Below are 19,117 nucleotides of genomic sequence, written 5' to 3'. Positions count from 1 at the left end.
TCTGGCCCCCACTATTTTCCATTCCATTTAAAGCAATGGGTATAACCAGTGCTTTAAATGGGCCGGTACTGAGTACCGGCACTTTTTAGGGTCGAGCCTGCGTTGCATGTGCTTGCGCATGCATATCGCAGCGAGGCGTTTAGGGTTTAGAAAAGTGCTCGGAGCCCTGTCAGCGTCATGTCAGTGTTTTTCATTGGTTCGTGGGCTTGCCTAATAAAATCTGCTTGCTTTCATTAGTCCGAGGCATGCATACGTCATGCCTTTTCTGGTGGCTAGCCCTCCTTGAGCGCAGCAACCAAGTACAGAAAACATGCGAGGCTCGCTGTTTTCTGTCCGGCTCGTGGACTACTTTTTCTCTAATTTACTAGCGCGATTTCGCTTGGCAGAAGTCGAGCGCTTTACATACTTAATTGCACTTTTTTGGGTTATGTACATAAATGCACTTTTGCCGATAGGTGAAAAGTCGGGCTAGGAGTTTACAACGTTATCAGCTCTTACATGAGCAAATGCGAGACCCGTTGCATTGCAAATGCTTGTTTATTTTGAGAGGGAGAGTACCAGCACATCTCAAGAAAAACGCAATACTTTTAATTGGAGAGTACCAGAACTTCTCAGACACAAGCAGGCACTCTGGCACAGAGTACCTGCACTTTAATTTTTCCATTTAAAGCAGTGGGTATAACTGTATGTATGTGCCATTGATGCATGGCAACCGTGAGCTTTCTCTTTTTGTATAACCGTATCCGCTAGGAATGTGTTTGTAGGTATACAGCAAACCATAGTACCTGCTACTAATACACCCACCATCAGTGTCCTAATTTGGAGACCACATAGCTGGAGGAGAGGGTTTGTTCAATAATGTTATTTGGCTAGGTTAATGGTAATTTTCTAGTGTACGGTACAGAGTAATCTTTCATTAACATGATAATGTGAAGTTTAAATATGAAACTAACCTTTTTCACAAAAAAAAACATGTATAGCCGTTTGTTCGAATATGATGCTTTGCCTGAGTAGAGAGGCATGTTTTTAGATCAATTCTGTTTTCATGTTGCTAAGGGAATCGCCACTCGTTTCAGACAGGCCATCCGAGTGGAATGCGCTCTAAGTATGATCTGTGAACTTGCTGCCTAATGGATGTCTGAAAAGCTTTTCCTAGAAATTCGAAGCCGGGAACGTTCAGCCCGCATTCCTTGGAGCAATCGTGATTGGTAATCTGTGGTCAAAGGCCAGTGGCATGTGTCTTGTTTTTCTCTTGGACAGTTAGTGAGTTGATCATTGGTAATCTAAAAACCATCGTCTGTGCCTTACAGTGCATGTTCATGCGTGTAAAGTATAAAAATGCGATAGATGCACGTCTCATTCAATAATAGACTATTTCCCACCCCCAAAAAATTCAATGAACATTTAACGATGTGCAGTTAGAGGTTTTTCCGTGTGTAAGTGTCTGCGGGAAGGTACTGGCATAAAGAATTCGTTTGCGCTCATTAATGAGCGTCTACGTTTTGTTGTGTTGAGATGCAACTGTCTAGGGCACAGGCAGTGACTTAACGAAGCCCCCCGCAGCCCCTGCGGTGAAGGGAGGTGTAGGGTGCTAGGTCCTGGGGCCCCCTCCGCATAGCATAATGACCTGAGAGTTTGAGTGCCTCCACAGGTGGGCCCTCGATGTACTTTGCACGAGGCGGGGGGCTCAAGTTTCGTAACGCCACTGGGCAAAGGGCGTTCCTCAGAAGTGTTTATAGTCCGTGTGTAAAGTTCAAGTCACTCTCTGCTTTGAAATCATATATATAAACTCGCGTTTATTATTCTTACACAGCTACAGAACATTGTTTGAAATAAGATCTATTTTGTGGTATGTAAAAGGGGAGAGCAGCAGTTTCATTGGGTGAAACAGAGCAATCAACTGTAAATTACTATGTAGTTTGTGAAATGGTTATTTAATGGACTAGATTGATGTTCCGGACGTTGCTATACCCACCCGATTGTCGCATGCAAGGCCACACTAATTGCAATGCAGCGCCAAACAAATCTCTAACATAATACAATATTAAAAACTATTACAACCAGCAAATCTATATTCTTAAACCTGTCCACTTAAAGTACAAAGCTCTTAAGCTTAACTGACCCCGTTCCATATTTCTTACATACTGTTGACTTGAACCCAACTTTACCCTGCCTCTCTTTTGACTTACTGGACTCATTGGTCCTTATAGAGTACCGTGGGTCCACCTCCATTCTGGACCTGCTGATCATCCTTTCCATGACCTGTTGGTGCTCCTTCAACCTTCTTCTTTGACCTAACCACACATCCTTTTTCTGGACTTATCTGTAATAGCTTGCCAGCTCCGTAGTCTGTGTTAGCCTGTCACGTTTTGCCATCCTAGACCTACTGGTCCTCCCCATCTTCACTTCTCAAGAGCCTCATGGCTCAACTGCTAGCTTGCCCACACATTCAACAAAGCTAACCATGCTATATCACTCATCAAAAGCAGCCTGGACTAAGAATAAAACCCATAACCAAAACTAGAGAGAGGCATGGTCCTTGCTGAGGTTGCACACTGGTATTGCATGCTGGCAACCAATCCTCTGTGTTGTACAACCCTAGCTGTTTTATGCCTGCTGGCACACACATGTGAGAGAAAGCATGGCTGATATATTAAGAAGAGTTAAGTCCACCCAAACAGGGCCGCCAATGTGCCTCTCAAGTTTTTAAGTCTTATTAATGATCAATTTCACCTATGCGACCACCCCCGTTCACCTGGATTTACCTTTCATGAGCTGGGAGGAAAAATCAATCAATCTGCATTTGTGTAGCACAGCACTATCACCTCTTAGGGGTATCTGGGCACTGAGGGTGCTGTTTCCGCCAAAAAGCCAGATCTTGAGTTTCTTTCCAAAGTCCACCAGGGAGGGTGATGTTTGGAGGTGGACGGGCAGATCGTTCCAGTACTTGGCAGCGATGAAAGAGAAGGAGCAGCTCAGCTGTGGCGGATGCGGGTGTGTGTGTGCGAGGGTGAGGCAGAGCGCAGGTTTCTTGTGGGAAGGTGGAAGTTCAGTATTGTTGTTGTAGGGTGGTCATTGGTCGTGTAGGGCTTTCTGTGCGTGAGGAGCTTGTATTGACATCTCTTCTGGCTGGGGAGCCAGTGGAGGTTTCTGAGGTGGGGGAGGGGCATGTTTGGGGAGGCCCAGGATGAGTCTAGCTGCGGTGTTCTGCATGGCCTGGAGTTTTCTGAGGTGATGGGTGGAAATTCCGGCATAAAGGGGGTTGCTGTAGTCGAGGTGGCTGGTGACAAGGACCTGCATGACGCTCTTTCTGGTGTTGATTGGGATCCATCTGCAAAATCTTGGGAGCATGCGAAGGGTGTGGAAGCAGGAGGAGGCAACTGCATTGATTTGTCGTTTCATGGTTAGTTGGTTGTCAAGGATGATGCCCAGGATGCATGCATGGTCTGTCGGTGTGGGTTTTGGTCTGAATTGTTCTGTCCACCAACTGTGGTCCCATGCAGAGGTGTTCTTACTGAAGATTAGTACTCTCTTTTGTCTGAGTTGAGTTTAAGGCAGTTGTCACTCGTCAGATTGGCTACGTTGGTGAGCATGAGGATGAGTTGTGTCCTCTGCATAGCAGATTATGTTGAGGATGTGGGATCTGACGACGTCTGCGAGGGGGGTCTTATAGATGTTGAAGAGGGCAGCGTTGAGCGATGATCCTTGGGGAACGATGCATATGATGTCCTTGGGGGTGAAGGCAGGCAGTCGGGTGCTCTGTGTGTATCCTGTGAGAAAAGATGAGATCCACTTGAGGGCGTTTTGTTTTATGTAGAGGTTGTAGAGTCTGTTGATGAGGGTATGGTGGGAGATGGAGTCAAACGCAGCAGAGAGGTTGAGGAGGATGAGGGCCACACTTTCTCCACTGTCAAGGAGAGTTATGAAGTCACCTGGGGTGGCAGTCAGCACAGTCTCATTGCTGTGGTTGGCCCGGAATCCTGATTGTGAGGCACCAAGTAGGTGGTTTTGTTCCAGGTATTCGATGAGCTGTTGGTTGATGGCATTCACGAGTACTTTGGCTGGGTAGGGGAGCAGGGAGATCAATCTGTAATTTTTGAGGTCGGTAGGGTCAGTGGAGGGTTTCTTTAGGAGGGGTCTGACATCTGCATGTTTCCATCTGTCCGGGAAAGTTGCTGTGGAAATGGAGGTATTGATGATGCTGGGGAATTACGTTGGGTTGGTTCAGAGGTTGAAGTGGGCAACTGTCGGTGGGCCCCCCGGATTGGATGGACAATATGATGGCTGTGGTGGTCTGCGTGGTGAGCGGAGACCAGGTGGTGATCGCATGGCTGATGTTTGCTGGTTGAGGTTGTCGAGGCTGAGGGTGGTAGGTTGGGGGCCAAAGTTGTAGATGTTAGCTAACTTGCTGTCAAAGTGGCCAGAGAGGGTGTCGCAGAGCTCTTGTGAGCGGTGGATGGTGTTTTCTCTGGCTGTTGAGTTGGAAAACTCCGGACTTTTTTTGAAGAGTTCCTTTGTGTGGTTGGGCGTGGAGTCGATGCGAGCAGTGATGGCTTATCTCTTAACTTGCTTCATGTGCCGGTGGTAGTTGCTAAGGGCTGCTTTGTGAGTGGCTCTGTCCGAGGGGCCCATGGTGACGCGCCATTGCTTCTTGAGTCAGTAGCAGTTGCGTTTGGTTGGTTTGAGCTCAGGGGTGTACCAGCTGGCTTGTGTTGGGGTTTTGTTGGCTTTTGCTGGTTTCAGTGGGGCAACTGTTCTGGCGTTCTTGGTTATCTGGGTTGAGAAGGTCTGGATGTCCTGGTCAAGGTCCGCTGAAGTTTTGAGTTGTGTGGTGCTGTGAGGGCATGTGTCCATTGACTCTCGGTTGTTGATGGTGAAGTGTACATTGGCGTGGTCAGTCCAGGTGTGCTCTGTGACATGGGTGGTTTTGATTCTGTCAGTGGAGGTGAAGATAGGGTAAAGAGTGTGTCCAGCTTTGTGTGTGGGGATGGTGACCAGTTGGGTGAGGCCAGTGTTGAGGTCGCCAAGAAGGACATAATGGTGGGAGTCGATGGCTGGGTGGGGGCAATGAGATTGGAGATGGCATCGCAGAAGGCTGGTCTGGGCCCCGGGGATCTGTGAGCGTGGGTGCCTCTTATCGTGGTCTTAGTGTTGGTCTGTATTCAGAGGTTGAAGTGTTCCATGAGATGTGTTGGATCGTAGTTGGTGGCGGTGCACCAGATGGTTTCCTTTAGGATGATGGCCCAGCTGAAAAGAAGCTGATACTGCAATATTTGTAATGACAATGAATTGCTGCCCAACTAGCAACCTGAAATATGCAGCACAAGCCATAATCTCCACTTCTGCCTTTCTACAAAGGCAAGACATAAGATGCTCTAGGACCACAGGCCTAATGCATGCTGAGCTCAGCAGTGAAAATTCAGCAAAACCTACACATTTCAGGAGGAGTCGAAAGCATCTTAAGTCATTGGAATCCTGCCTTATTTTATATGCAAAAGGTTACCTGATACGTTTTTTTGCCGAAGGTTTGTTTTGTTCCCTATGCCCTTTGGTGCCCTGAAGCAGCTGGTAATGAGTGATAGACTAAAAGATATCAGAAATAAATTCATTAAAAAACTTGAAAAATTACTCCGACGCACTACATAGCAAGCAATACTCTGTAAGCAGTTACAGATTGTGGTTAAGGCACGCATTGCCGTGGAATTCCTGTAATATCACATTGTGTTTTATAATGTCCTAATGTTCTGTATTATACATTGTTTGATGCCTAGTGCTTGAATATTATAAACAGTAATACTATGAAAACAAATAACTGTCTGCTCTTTTCAGCTCAGTGCTGTGCAGATGCTCTGGAGGTCGCCAAGGAAGCAAGAAAACGAAATCTAGGCCCACTTCACCCCAGTTTCAACTTGGTGAAGGTTCTCAAGAATGGACTTAATAGAAATTTTCCAGAAGATGCACATCTGAGGGTATCGGGCAAGCTGTGCATCTCCCTAACTCGTGTCTCCGACGGGGAAAACGTGTTAGTATCAGAATTCGACTCCAAAGAAGAACTCATTCAGGCGAGTTTCACAGTCCAGGCAACTGCAGCGCTTAGAAGATGCACAGCGCTACAATAAAAGAGGCATTATGTGGATCAGTGGTTGAAGTTGGGCATCATGTTAAATTGCATTACTAGCGGGTCATCCTAGCTGAAGTTAGAATTTGTAATTCAATTCTTAGGTTACTTCCAACATATGTCATCTAACCAGAGTATGAAATGGAGGCAGCAGTTATTCCACTGTGCTGTTTATAACATAGTTTCTTAACTGAGTTCCCAACTTTTAGAACCACAGAGATCAAATAACCTGCCCAGTTTCATGAACTGCCTCTGCCCCTTGTCTCCCTATTGGCACTAGTGCAGCTCGGCCATTTTTAATAGATGTTCATTTTAAATATTACGCAGATTACTATTTTCTGTTTTTCATGTGCAATTTTACCAAATCGTTCCAGTGTCTGTAGTGTCTGATTTCTTGTATTTTAGGTCTTGGTTTTTAATCTGCTTTTTCCATGATACCACTGGACAGTTTACTCTAAACCGTTTACCAGGGCAGTATGATTCAAGTTCTTATATGGCACCAAGAACACTTCTCGGAGACTTGCCTGGTCTACTCTGTTTATATTTAAGCCCAGAATGCTGCCGGATGTACACTACATCGGCCCAGGGCCGTCCAGCAAAAGGCAATGGTTTGGAACATGATTGTATGTTATTGCACAGAAATACAGGGATAACTTAATGCTCAATCAGGTGTAAATGCTGTTAGTTTATTTTGCTACAAACCATAGCAAACTAACCGTGGCTCGTAGACACACTTTGAAAATCTGGCCTTGGAGATCTGGCATCACAAGTAGTTTACTAGCTGTAAGGAAAGCCTCATTATCATTAAATAAGGAATGTGATGCACTGACTGATTACAGCAAGCATTGGCAAAGCAAACTGGTCTCGCTTGTTAACTTATAGTGATCATGCTGATCATTGGGAAAAAAATGAATTGCATGGGTCATCACACGTGCATGCATACGTCATAACACAGTGGTGGCCAAGAGTAAAGCTTTATCTACGCACTTGCTTCACCACATGATGCATTCGTTTTTTAGATTTTCACGTTCCTTTCCGAAATGGAGGCGTTCTCCATTGAACATCGAGAAGAAAAATGGATTTGCACACTCTTTAAAGCCTTTTAGACTTATTTATCTCTGAGGATATTGGGGAGGGGTGAATCGATGTTTATACTTCTATCGCATAAAGTTGATCGTTAAAGGGAAAATGGGTACAAGTTATTTATTACCTTGATTCTACTCTATGGCATTTGCTGTATCTCCAGTTCACTTGTTTAGAGACCATTTCTCCTCAAACGTCTTGTTTGAAAGCTCTATAATTGTAGACTCGACTCTGAGAGCTACTTTGGTAAGCAGAGAAAGTATTCCTTTAATGTCCCTATGTAGGGTATCTCAAAATGTTGAATCTTTCCTTAAGAGCAGTTTTCACTTGAGCAGTTCTTTATAATATGCTCATGTTTTGTGTGTGCTTTCTCCTACCTGGCCAGCCCAGAAATATCATCTAGAAACAACCATTCCTTTATTTGTTAGAGTAGAACATTTTATATCTTATTCTCGCATGTAGATCAGTAGCAGACTGGGCAGGAAAGTGCCTTTTTATTATGATAGTTACTGTAGCTTTACATTTTAAAAGGGATCCATTGTGTTACATCTATGCTACAGAGATCCAGTGATAACATTTATGCACTAGTTTCCTTTTACCTGGAGGTTGTAAAGTTAACCTTGGTTAATACCGTCTTAAAGATATGTTAAGTCACCCTTTGTAGTATTTACCTTCTAGCTCGAGGTTTCTGCTCCATGCAGGAATTTTAAATGTTTAGTTTATTTTTCTGATTATTGAGAAAGTGGTGTCTTAGTATCAAATTCAGTGTTTCTCACATTCACCTGGTGTTCTCTTCCACCAGGGTGACAAAGTTGTTACAATACCAGCTAGGCCTTCTATATAGAACTGCCATTTGGTCGATCTGGCTTTTGTTTAAACAGGATGCCATCTCTAACCCTGCCTCTGAAGGAGGAGTCTGGCTCCTACTCAGTTTTAGTACTGCTTTGTTACTGAAGCCTCCAAAAGCTAGCATCTTAAAAAAAAAAAAATGTAATGTAAAATGTTCTGGCACATATTCAAGAAGAAACCAGTCTTAAAAAGATCTCTGGTTCTTGCAAAAAGAAAAGATCCAACATTGAGAGAACACCTGATCTATCATCTTGCATGCTCCCTTTTCACACAGATGAGCCTTCCACATGATCAGGAGTCAAACTCAGTAGAACCCCCAGTCTGTTTAGTTCTGGATGTAAAGTATGGGAGTCTAGCAAGTATTTTTTTTTCTTTTCTTCTAGAATCCTTCTTTTAAGAGTCTCCTCCTTGGTGCTTTGGTGATCCTACCCATGAGTATCATGTGTATATCATTCCTCACTTTCTTTTCACCATTCATTCAGCATCAGCTCCTCAAACCCTGAGAGCCATAGTATACCAGGCTCCCTAGACTACCCTTTCGTCACTTAAGTTCGAAGCTGTACTCGTCATTTTTCCATTGGAGCTGTGCTCATAAACTCCCCTCTTCCTTATCACATGAAAATGCATTTTTGAGGTCTGTTTACTAAGGTATACCAAAACAGTCTTCATAGTCATGTAATCTTCTTTTCACATTTCAGCCCTGTAAGAAGCAAGGTCATGTCCTTGTCTTGATAACAGTAAACACAGCTCTTGAGTCAGGGTATCTCTGCCAACTGGGAAATGTGAATTATCTATCCTTTGTCATGAAATAGTCTTCTCGCCCTGTCACTGATCAGATTTTACATTGATGTGGCTCTCAAAGTTACTATAGAATGTGCCTCCACTCCTCATCCCTTCAATTTCCTGAACTACAAGACATTTAAGGTAAGACATCCATTTGAACATATAGTCCAGTCTTTGTCTTCCTGGTGAGATCCTTCTGCGTGAAGTAACGTACTCGATGGCCACTAGGCTGTTCAAATAATACTATAGCACACAATTGTTGATCATGTTGCTTGATATTATAGACATATGGACATCATGACTGAATCAAAGCCAGTGGTGTAATCAGCCTCTTAGTTTGGATCACTTAGTCTCAGACCCACTGCATTGTTAAAAGGGCGTGGGATGGTTCAGCTATTTGACCAAACAAGCCTGTCTAGAGCAAAGAGTCTAGTATCCCTGTGTATATAAATAGGATGATAACAAGGTCGCGTGTGTGTGTTCGGCCATAAACTAGTAGAGAACACTTTGATGCTCATAATCTGCTGTCGCATCCTGTTAGGTGGTCACCCACCCATAAGTGTATCTTTCAGCACGATTGTGTAGGTAAAGGTTAGCAAGAGTGTTCACCTTATGCATTTTGAAAATTACATTGCCTCACTGGACAGACTAAATTCCAAAGTAAATAGCTGAACCGAATTATTTGTCATGGCACAATAGTCAAATACAGAAATAAGATGTCTTTACGACCAGGGTAGGCAATCCAACTCAACCAGGTTTTATTATTTTCTCTTGCTTGTCCTTGATACTTGCATCAGTCAGAGATTGGGTCTGAAAAAGTTGTTGATTCTAGAGGTTATGTAAGTGTCGGTGATAAACATCAAATTGTTAACCCATTGGAAGTGAACCAAGCAGGACTTCGAAGCCGTTTTATGTATGCTACAGAATAATTTTTCATTTTAAGAGAAGAACTGAGTCAAGTTAAGTTTTGATTTTGGGGGTATGATATATTGTTCTGTTGACTTAATGTTATTTGCACAATTAGCCATGTCAGACTCACATTTTCTTATGATTTTGTTTCTCCACAGGCCTTAGTTTGTAGCTCATTCGTCCCTATATACTGTGGGCTAATTCCCCCTTCCTTTAGGGGCGTGGTAAGTATTGCTTTGATAATATTCTGTATTTGTATCAGTCAATACCGTGCCTGTAGATTACTTTTGAAAAATAAGATATGGCAATCCATCAGCATGTTACTTTGTACATTTGTAACCCGTACTAGGAGAGGCTTTTGTAAACCAGTTATCTTGCCCAAAGCAGACTTGAATAACACTGAGAACAGCTTAGTAACTAATGATTAAATGGTTGGTAGCGTGGAGAGTTCAAGTCTTTTCTTTAGACCCGATTGAGGTTAGTTTACTAAAATGCATACTAATCCTATAGTAAATCAGTAAAACGGGTTTAGATAAATAACATAAAAATTAAGCACATCTAATTATTCCAGGTTGTATTAAACAAATAATTTTGAAATAAAGGATTTTATTTAAAGAAATGAAACAAGAATGAATGTAAATACTTTGAAAAATAGAGGTTGAGGTACCAGTTTTTCCATATATAAAATATTGGCCTAGCAAAATCCCTGCTCAGACACTACCCTTATCAGATGTGTACCATAGCGCTTTGAATATTTGATGCACATTCTCTGGTGCAGTTCCTACCAGATCAGGATTGCCATTCGGAGGTCTACACACCTGTCTATTGCTCGGGGGATCCAGGCTGGTTGGTCTTTTCAACCAGCCTGGATCCTCTTGTAAAATTATTGGGCTAACCCACGCCTGACGTCTAAAGCTGCAGGAATTCTCTGCATGTCCAACAAATCTAGCAAGCAGAACTGGCTTTGGACTCTGCTTAACTGGCACCCAGATGTTCTACTCAGTGAATTCCTGCTAGTGAGTTACTCTTCACAGCAAGCAAAAACTGGTCATGTGAAACTTTTGGCTTCACCATATGGACGGTATTTGGATAATTTCTTCAGTAGTTTTGGTAAGCTTTCTAAGACCTACAATCCTTATAGGCCACATAGAAAGTTAGGACTGCTGCATTCCCTAAACCGGCAGAGGTACCAGTCAGATATTCACATTAGGGAACTTGGGAGCACAAGAGTAAAGAAAGTGGGGAGCTGTAAACCGAAGTAGAATTTGATCTAAATAGTGCGGCTTAAAAAAACGGATAAAATTGCTGCACATTTAAGCTAGGACTGATGGCACCTTAACTAGCTTGTTAGCACTTCTGCAGATTCGTTGGGTGATGTACCCATTAGTCCCTTCTGAAGGAGAGAGGTTTTCTCGGTTTGGTCAAAAACCGACTGCAAAAATGGAACATTTTACAGGCTTGTAGAGGTAGATGAAATTCCCCTTAAGTTGTGACTGTGTAACAGTTTCCAGCGATGCTTCAGTGCAGGTCGGGGTGTTTGCTGCTACAGCTCTCCTCCTGTCTAATTACGGGCCAACTTTGCTTTCCTGACTTTAGAAGGCAAAGAGTGATTGCTGCCTTATATGCCTGGAAACAAATAGTCAAATGTGTGTGTGTTTATATAAAATTCTTGTCATTATTTGTCTCTTAGCCGTAATTGTGTATCTATATATACGCTGTATGTGCTGTTTCTGCTATCAACGTGGTGTCATTAACTTTTACTTTTTACTCAACCTGTTTTTATTAATCCAGCTTAGTTATTAGGTTATGTGCTGCCAGTCGCAGCTCGGTGCGAAAGGGGTGGCTCGTGGCGGGAGGGGCGATGACAAACAAAAACTTTAATAAAAAAATAAAATAAAAAAAACTTACCAGGCTCCCCGCCGCACCGCTGGTCTGGCTCCACTGCAGGCTCCCAGCCTTCCCTGCCACCTATCCAAACGCTGCTCTCATGCGGCTAGCAGCATCAGAGCAGTGTTAGGATTGGCAGGACCGCCCTGGCTCGGCGCTCCCAGTCAGACTGGGCGCCTCTGCCTGCTCTCCAACCCGGCAACACAGTGTCGGTTTGGAGAGAACACAGTGTGCATGTGTGTTTGGAGGCCCGAGACAGCCAGCCAAACACACATGCACACCGAGGGGAGTGCTGTGCACTCCCCCTCTGTGCTCGTCATCACCATTGCCCCACCCTTTAAAAATAAAACGATTATAATAAACTGTTTATCGTTTTATTTTTAAAGTTTTGCAGCTGCTGGCAAGGGTGCTCCTCTGCCATAGCGGAGGAGATGCCGCTGTGTACTGCTACTGTTCTTTTGTGAAGAAAGTCTGTTGAATATGCTGTATCTGCACAGCTGTAGCTGCTGGAATGTCCATTATGCAGTTTGGGCAAGTGATCATCCATAAAACCAGTTTAAATGTAGTGTCCTCACAGCTGAAGCTCTATGACGACTCTGGCAGATTGCTTCTGCTGGATAGTGAATATAGGGTACAGCTAACCACTAACAGTTAATGTAGCTGACTTAGTCTTCTCATCGCAGTATTCACATACTGGCAGCTGTAATCATCAGAGAAGATCACATTTTGTTCTGTTAGCACTCCCATGTTAACAATGGATACTAATATTTCTCTGAACTTAGGTCTTGTACAAACCGCAGTGACTAATTTTCCCATAGTTCACAGAAATATACAGAAACCTCCTATGCTTCCAGTGCGATTTGCATCACTCTTCTGCTGCATTCTTGCACTTCCTTGAGAGATGGTTCGAACTGGGAAGGAGTGCTTTCTTGAGAGATGGTTGGAACTGGGAAGGAGGGTGTATCTGGAGTAGGGAAGTTGTAGGGGTTGTAGCCAGTGTGGGTGACCTGTTTGTTAGTCTACACTAGGGTGATCAGGAAGTTTCTGAATCACTGTCACAGGAATAGGTTAATGGCTGCAAAGTTTGCTGTTACAAATCATGCAATGGCTTCAATCCTCTTGAGCTGACTAGTTCGAGTCAGTCACTCATCAGTCAGCTTTTGACAGTTAAATAGTTCGCTATATAGGTTTCGCCTAGACGGTGCTTGCGCTGCTTCTGAGACATGTTTACAGACAGTGGACTTAGAGGCACCCATAACTTACCGTTTGTCAGCTTCAATGGCACTCTCATTTCCTTTGTCCCTTTTTGTCAGGGCATTCAAGCGTCTGTCTTCTTGTTTGTCTCTCTCCCGGAGCAAGGACCAAGTACTTGTATCCATCCACTGCACCTCTTTTTTGAGCTACTTTTTTCTTTGTGTTCAAGCACTTCATGAGAGTTCTTGTGCTTGCAGTCCATCCCCCATATCCCAGTCCATGTAGCTTTTTTCCATAAAAAGCTTCTAAGACACTGCACTCTACTGTGCATCACTCTATGCCACTGCACTCTCCTCTAGGCCTCCATACTCTGCCACTACACTCTATTCTAGGTGAAAGCACTCTGCACCACTTTATGCCACTGCTCAATACGCCACTAGACTATTCTGCACCACTGTATGCCACTGCATTCTATGCCACTCTGCTCTTTTCTGTACCATTCCACACAATTTCGCTCTATACCACTGCACTACACACCACTGTACTCTACTCTGCACCATTCTACGCCACTGCACTCTATCCCTCTGCTCCCGGCTCCACTGCACTCTGCTCTGCACCACTCTACGCCACTGCAGTCTAAGCCACTCTGCTTTTCACCACTCTACGCCACTGCACTCTATGCTGCTGCACTGCACACCACTGCAATCTACTCTGCACCACTCTACACGACTGCCCTCTATGCCACTCTGCTTTCTCTGTTATACTCTATGTGATCGCCCTCTGCACTGCTGCATCACTCTACCCTACGCCACTCTACGCCACTCTGCACTACTCTACACCACTGCAGTCTATGCCACTGTGTTCTTCTCTGCACCAATCTCTACCTCTCTGCATGACTCTTCTCTGTGCCACTCTGCTGTGCACCACTTCACTCTGCCAGTCCACTATGCACCACTCTAAGCCACTTAAGTCTACTCTGCCCCACTGCACTCTGTGCCACTCTAATCTACTCTGCACCACTGCACTCTAAGCCACTCTGATCTACTTTGCGCCACTTTATGCTACTGCACTGTAGACCATTGCACTCTACTCTTCACCACTCTATGCCACTGTACTCTATAATGCACCATTGTACTCTGTACAATCTACACGTCCTGTTGTCAGTATGTCGCTTTTTCGGTGAATAGCAATATGCACTGAAGAAAATCGCGCAGTAACAAATTATCACTACCAGCTTTGCAGTTAACTGAATGAAAGTGCCACACTCACCCAGTCTCTTGTTGCTGCATGCTTGTCACCCTGCACAAATGGGTGTGTGGAAGTTAAGATTAATTTACTAACTGTTGCTTTTCCTGCCTTTTTAGGGATTGTGTTATAAGCACTATTCACTCCCGTCGGCCTCTACTTAACCTAAACGTCCATTTGTAATGAAATCTAACCCTAAAGGAGAGATGCAAACTCTTCTACCTTGTCTAAAGAGATACCACATGTGGAGGCAGCTCTGCCATCTCCTGTATTCGTTCTCCTATGGTCTTTTGAATCAGGTCCACATTTCAGTTTCAAGTTGGTATTCACTGCAGTAAAGTCTCTTTGGAGAGACTCATTCTTCCATAGTGCTCAGGTCACCCACGAAGAGACTAACTGAATGCCACAGTTAGGATAACATGCTAAAAGCAAGAACGTTGTTTACATCTTTGTTTCAAAGACCGCCAGTGCTGGGAATGGGAAATATTTAAACTGGGAGCCAACAAAATAAAAGTTGATGGGAGCAGGAAAGAGGTGGAGTAATTGGGGCCTGTGCACGACGGATGATGTCATGAGTAGGGCAGTCAGTGGAAGTCTGTCATTACTTATGTATTATTTTTTACAAACTCTGAATCCTAATAAAATTGACTACAGGAGTAAAGTTAGTAAGGATGAGCTAGCTGTTTTAAAATGGAAGAGGGACGTACAGCAGATGCTACAGAGATGTCTGTGTATTCCGCAAGCTTCAGGGTATGCTATTAGCAAGATGGCGCCTGTGGTTATTGCGCTTGCTCTATAGATCTGTAAGAAATCTTTAGCCATAGACTTTGAATCATCATGAATTGCTTAGTAAGTGAATGTGCTTGTTGCAGAATGTGTGTGACATGTAGGCCACATCTCCTTTCTTTGTAACCGCAAAAAGGGTTAAAGAGTTTGTTGCAGAGGTCCTGTGCAACCCATGGCTCGATTGTTTGTCGAGGTAAAGCAGCTTCAAACAGCTGCAAGTAGCCTGCGAGGCACACGTTTGAATCCTTGCAGGTTTGAGTTCATTTTTTCCTTAAGATTAATATAATGGGTTCCTCTGGGTAGCAATCAGTTATTGTCAATAAGCAAAGCAGTTTGTATTTTGTGCTGTTTACGTGGTTATGATTAGTGTAATTACACACTCACATACCTGCCATTCCCATAGCGCACATATTTCTGATGGATACAACTACCTGTGGATTCCTCACCTCATGAATACTCCCATGGCGCCAGCATTCGACGGAAATCTTCTTACTAGTCTCTGCACGTCGATGAGGACGTCACTCTAGCCCACGCGACGCCGTCTGACGTCATACAGGCAATAAGAGGTCCTCGACGACGTGCGGACGTCAGTTCCCTTTTTTCCGTGCATTCGAAACGGTTATCTTCGAGGGAGCAACTGTTACTCTTGCGGTTACAGTGTATATCTTGCTGCGTAGTCTTTCGCTGTGGAAATAATGTCGCAGAGGAAGTCTGGATTTAAGCCTTGTCGTGAGTGTGGAGGCAAGATGTCGGTGACGGATCCTCATTCCGATTGCCTTTGGTGTTTGAGCTCCGACCACGACGTCTCGACTTGTGATTCATGTCAGCACATGAATCCAAAGGCCCTCAAGGAACGTGAGGCGAAGCTGTTTATGGCCAAGTCAAAGGAGAAACATCACAAGAAGTCTTCTTCCCCAAGACATCGGCGTCATCGAGACTCCCGGCGCCGTAGAGAATCTCGGCGTCATTCAAAGGAGACTCGTTCCAGGTCTCCGGATCGGCGCCGAAGGACATGGGAGGTCAGTCCCACGGTTACGCCGCATCCTTCGACGCCGTTGCCCTCTCCGGCGTCTCCAACTTCACCTGGACAGGCGTCGGTGATTGAGGTATTGGAGCCTCAAGTGTTTTCTCCGGCGCAGACGCCGAGGCCGGCGTCGGGGTCGCCTCCGAGACAGGCACCCCAGTATCCGGCTTTTCCCACCCCTGGAGCCGATAGTTCCGCATTCTTGAATGCGATGTATGCCATCTTCCAACAGATGGCTCCAGGGGGTGCTCCGGCTGGGCCTTTGGCCTTTTCTTTGGGTGATCCTGCGCCTCTTCGGCCGGCACCCTTTATGCCCTTTCTCCCGTTTGGGAACGTGGGCTCGGCGCCACTGTCGGCGCCGGTGGCCGCTCCGGTGGCTTCAGAAGGATTGGCCCCGGGGATTTCCATCCCGTCGACGTCGGGATTTCGGCCTGTGACTCCGGTGGGTCCATCTGCTTCAGCTGCTCTTCCGTCGGCGCCGAAGTTACCTGTGGCGCCGGATGCGGCGTCGGTGGCTTCTGAAGATCAGCGCCGATCTTCGACTTCGGCGGAGGCATTGTCGACTCCGCGTATTGAGCAACGACTTCATTCAAGGAGACGTGCTCTCCGTGTATTAGAAGAGCAGGAGTACCAACGAGCCCTAGAGGAAGGAGAGCTAGAGGACTCGGTGATGGGCTGCGTGGACTGGAGTCGGCCAGTGGGCTGGACACTTCCCCTGAGTGGGACCTTTCGTCCCCGGGGGAATATACTGAGGAGGCTGCTTCCTTTCATGCAGTGGTACGGAAGGCAGCTAGTTTTTTGGACCTGCCTTTGCCGGTGGTGGAGGCAAAACAAAACCTTTTGACAGAGGTGTTACATCCGGCCTCAGCCGCGGCGGAGCCTCTGTTACCATTTAATGACACTCTGCTGGATCCGGTGTTAGAGGTGTGGAAGAGGCCGGCATCTTCCCCAGCAGTTCACAGAGCCGTGGCCAGGAGGTATCGGACGGCTCCAACTGACCCTGGTTTCCTATCTAGGCACCCTACGCCGGAGAGCTTGGTGGTGCAGACCTCCTGTTCGTCCAAGTCAGCGCCTGGTTCTTTTCCGACGGTGCCTGAGGACAGAGATTCAAAGAAGCTAGAGGCGCAGTCGAAGAAGATTTTTTCGTCCTGCAGTCTGGCGTTAAAAGCCACCAATGCAACCTGTATCCTGGGGAGGTATATTCATGCTCTGATGGATGACATTTCCTCTTCGTTTACAGAGCTTCCCCAGGGTCTTTTGGATCTTGCCTCAAATGCCCAGGCTGCTGCGACCCAAATTATCCAGACGGGACTGGATACCACCGACTCGGTAGCCAGGGCAATGGGCACAACTGTGGTGGCAAGGAGACAGGCCTGGCTCCGTAACTCGGGCTTTTCGGCAGATGTACAGTCCACATTGTTGGATCTCCCGTTTGATGGGGACAAACTGTTTGGAGCTAAGGCTGATTCGGCCTTGGAACGTTTTAAGGAAAGCAGGGCCACGGCTAAGTCGTTAGGGCTCCAAGCTCCTTCTTCCACGGCCTCTTCCAGATTCTTCAGGAGGTTTCGTGGATTTGGGCGTGGCTCTTCCTCCTCTTCCTTTCGGGGGAGATATCAGCAACCTGCTTCTTCCCATCCCTATAGATCTTTCAGGGGGAGAGGTAGGGTCCGCACCAGAGGAGCCTCTCAGCAGCACTCTGCCTCTTCCTCATCCTCTGGCGGGGTGCAGCAGGGGAAGCAGCCTTAGGCTTCCACCATTTCCCACTCACTCCTCTCCTGTAGGGGGAAGATTACAGCATTTTCTCACCAAATGGAAGACTGTTACATCGGACACTTGGGTTCTCAGTGTTGTGGGAAAAGGCTACACCCTTCCCTTTCGGGAGTTCCCGCCCCTCATCCCGCCCGCCCTTCGTATTGTTCAGAAGAACACCTCCTGTTGCTAGAACAGGAGGTGCAAGTCCTCCTTTCAAAGGGCGCGGTGGAGTTGGTCCCGGAGCAGGAAAGGGGTCGAGGAGTTTACTCAAGGTATTTCCTGATTCCCAAGAAGGATGGTCGTTTGAGACCAATTCTGGACCTGAGGATCTTGAATTGGTTCCTCAAGCAGGAAAAGTTCAAGATGCTGACCCTAGCACAGGTGCTTTTGGCGTTGAACATGGAAGACTGGATGGTGTCTGTCGACTTGCAGGATGCTTACTTTCATATCCCGATACTCAAGTCACACAAGAAGTATCTCCGGTTTGTGGTGGGATCGCAACACTATCAGTTTGCGGTCCTTCCGTTTGGTCTTACTTCAGCACCTCGAGTCTTCACGAAGGTGATGTCGGTGGTTGCGGCAGAACTCAGAAGGAAGGGGATAGCAGTATTCCCTTACTTGGACGACTGGTTGATCAAAGCCAAGTCCCCGGAGCTTGTGTCGCATCATCTGCAGTCAACAACCCAGTTGTTGTTCGACCTGGGTTTTTCGGTGAACGAGCCCAAATCTCACATAGAGCCCTCTCAGCGCCTCCTGTTCATAGGGGCAGTACTGGATACAACATTGGGTCGGGCCTTTCCTCCGCCTCAGCGGATTCAAGATATTCAGGATTTGGTTCCAATGTTTCGAAATGGAGCGGTAGTTCCAGTCCTCAAGGTCCTTCGTCTGCTCGGTCTTTTTGCCTCCTGCATTCTGTTGGTCACGCATGCTCGCTGGCACATGAGGGCTCTTCAGTGGTGCCTCCGAAGGCAGTGGTCTCAACACAGAGGGGATCTAGAGGGTACTGTCAAGATCTCCAGAGATGCTGCTGTGGATCTGAAGTGGTGGATTGCAAGCAACAATCTTTCACAAGGAAAGCCGTTCCAGCAGTCGCCACCAGTGGCCACAGTCATAACGGATGCTTCCACTCTAGGGTGGGGAGCTCATCTGGGGGATCTGGAGATCAAAGGTCTTTGGTCTCCAGAGGAACAGATGTTTCACATCAATCTGTTAGAGTTACGGGCTGTACGTCTGGCTCTCAAGGCCTTCCTCCCTTCCCTTCGTGGTCAGTCGGTACAGGTCCTAACGGACAATACTACCACGATGTGGTACATAAACAAGCAGGGAGGAGTGGGGTCGTACCTTCTCTGCAGAGAAGCTCTTCGACTATGGTCCTGGGCAAAAGACCATCGGATTTGCTTGATAGCAAACCATCTGGCCGGAGTTTTGAGCGTGCGTGCGGACAGTCTCAGTCGCCACTTCTCGGCAGACCACGAGTGGCGTCTCCA

At 46.0% G+C, this 19,117-nt stretch overlaps 1 protein-coding gene across 3 annotated transcripts in view; it reads left to right on the top strand.

Annotated features, from left to right (window-relative positions):
• LOC138287664 (patatin-like phospholipase domain-containing protein 2) overlaps window positions 1-19,117 on the top strand; it is a 159,732-nt gene that overhangs the window by 49,107 nt on the left and 91,508 nt on the right. For all 3 annotated transcript variants that reach the window (XM_069228290.1, XM_069228291.1, XM_069228289.1), the window contains exons 2-3: window positions 5,830-6,062; window positions 9,901-9,966. In XM_069228290.1, coding sequence (XP_069084391.1) covers window positions 5,830-6,062; window positions 9,901-9,966 — 299 coding nt within the window. The remainder of the gene's footprint in view (window positions 1-5,829; window positions 6,063-9,900; window positions 9,967-19,117) is intronic.

This window comes from Pleurodeles waltl, chromosome 4_1, assembly GCF_031143425.1.
Source record: "Pleurodeles waltl isolate 20211129_DDA chromosome 4_1, aPleWal1.hap1.20221129, whole genome shotgun sequence".
NCBI classification, from domain to species: domain Eukaryota; kingdom Metazoa; phylum Chordata; class Amphibia; order Caudata; family Salamandridae; genus Pleurodeles; species Pleurodeles waltl.
This window is presented reverse-complemented; position numbering and strand designations above follow the sequence as displayed.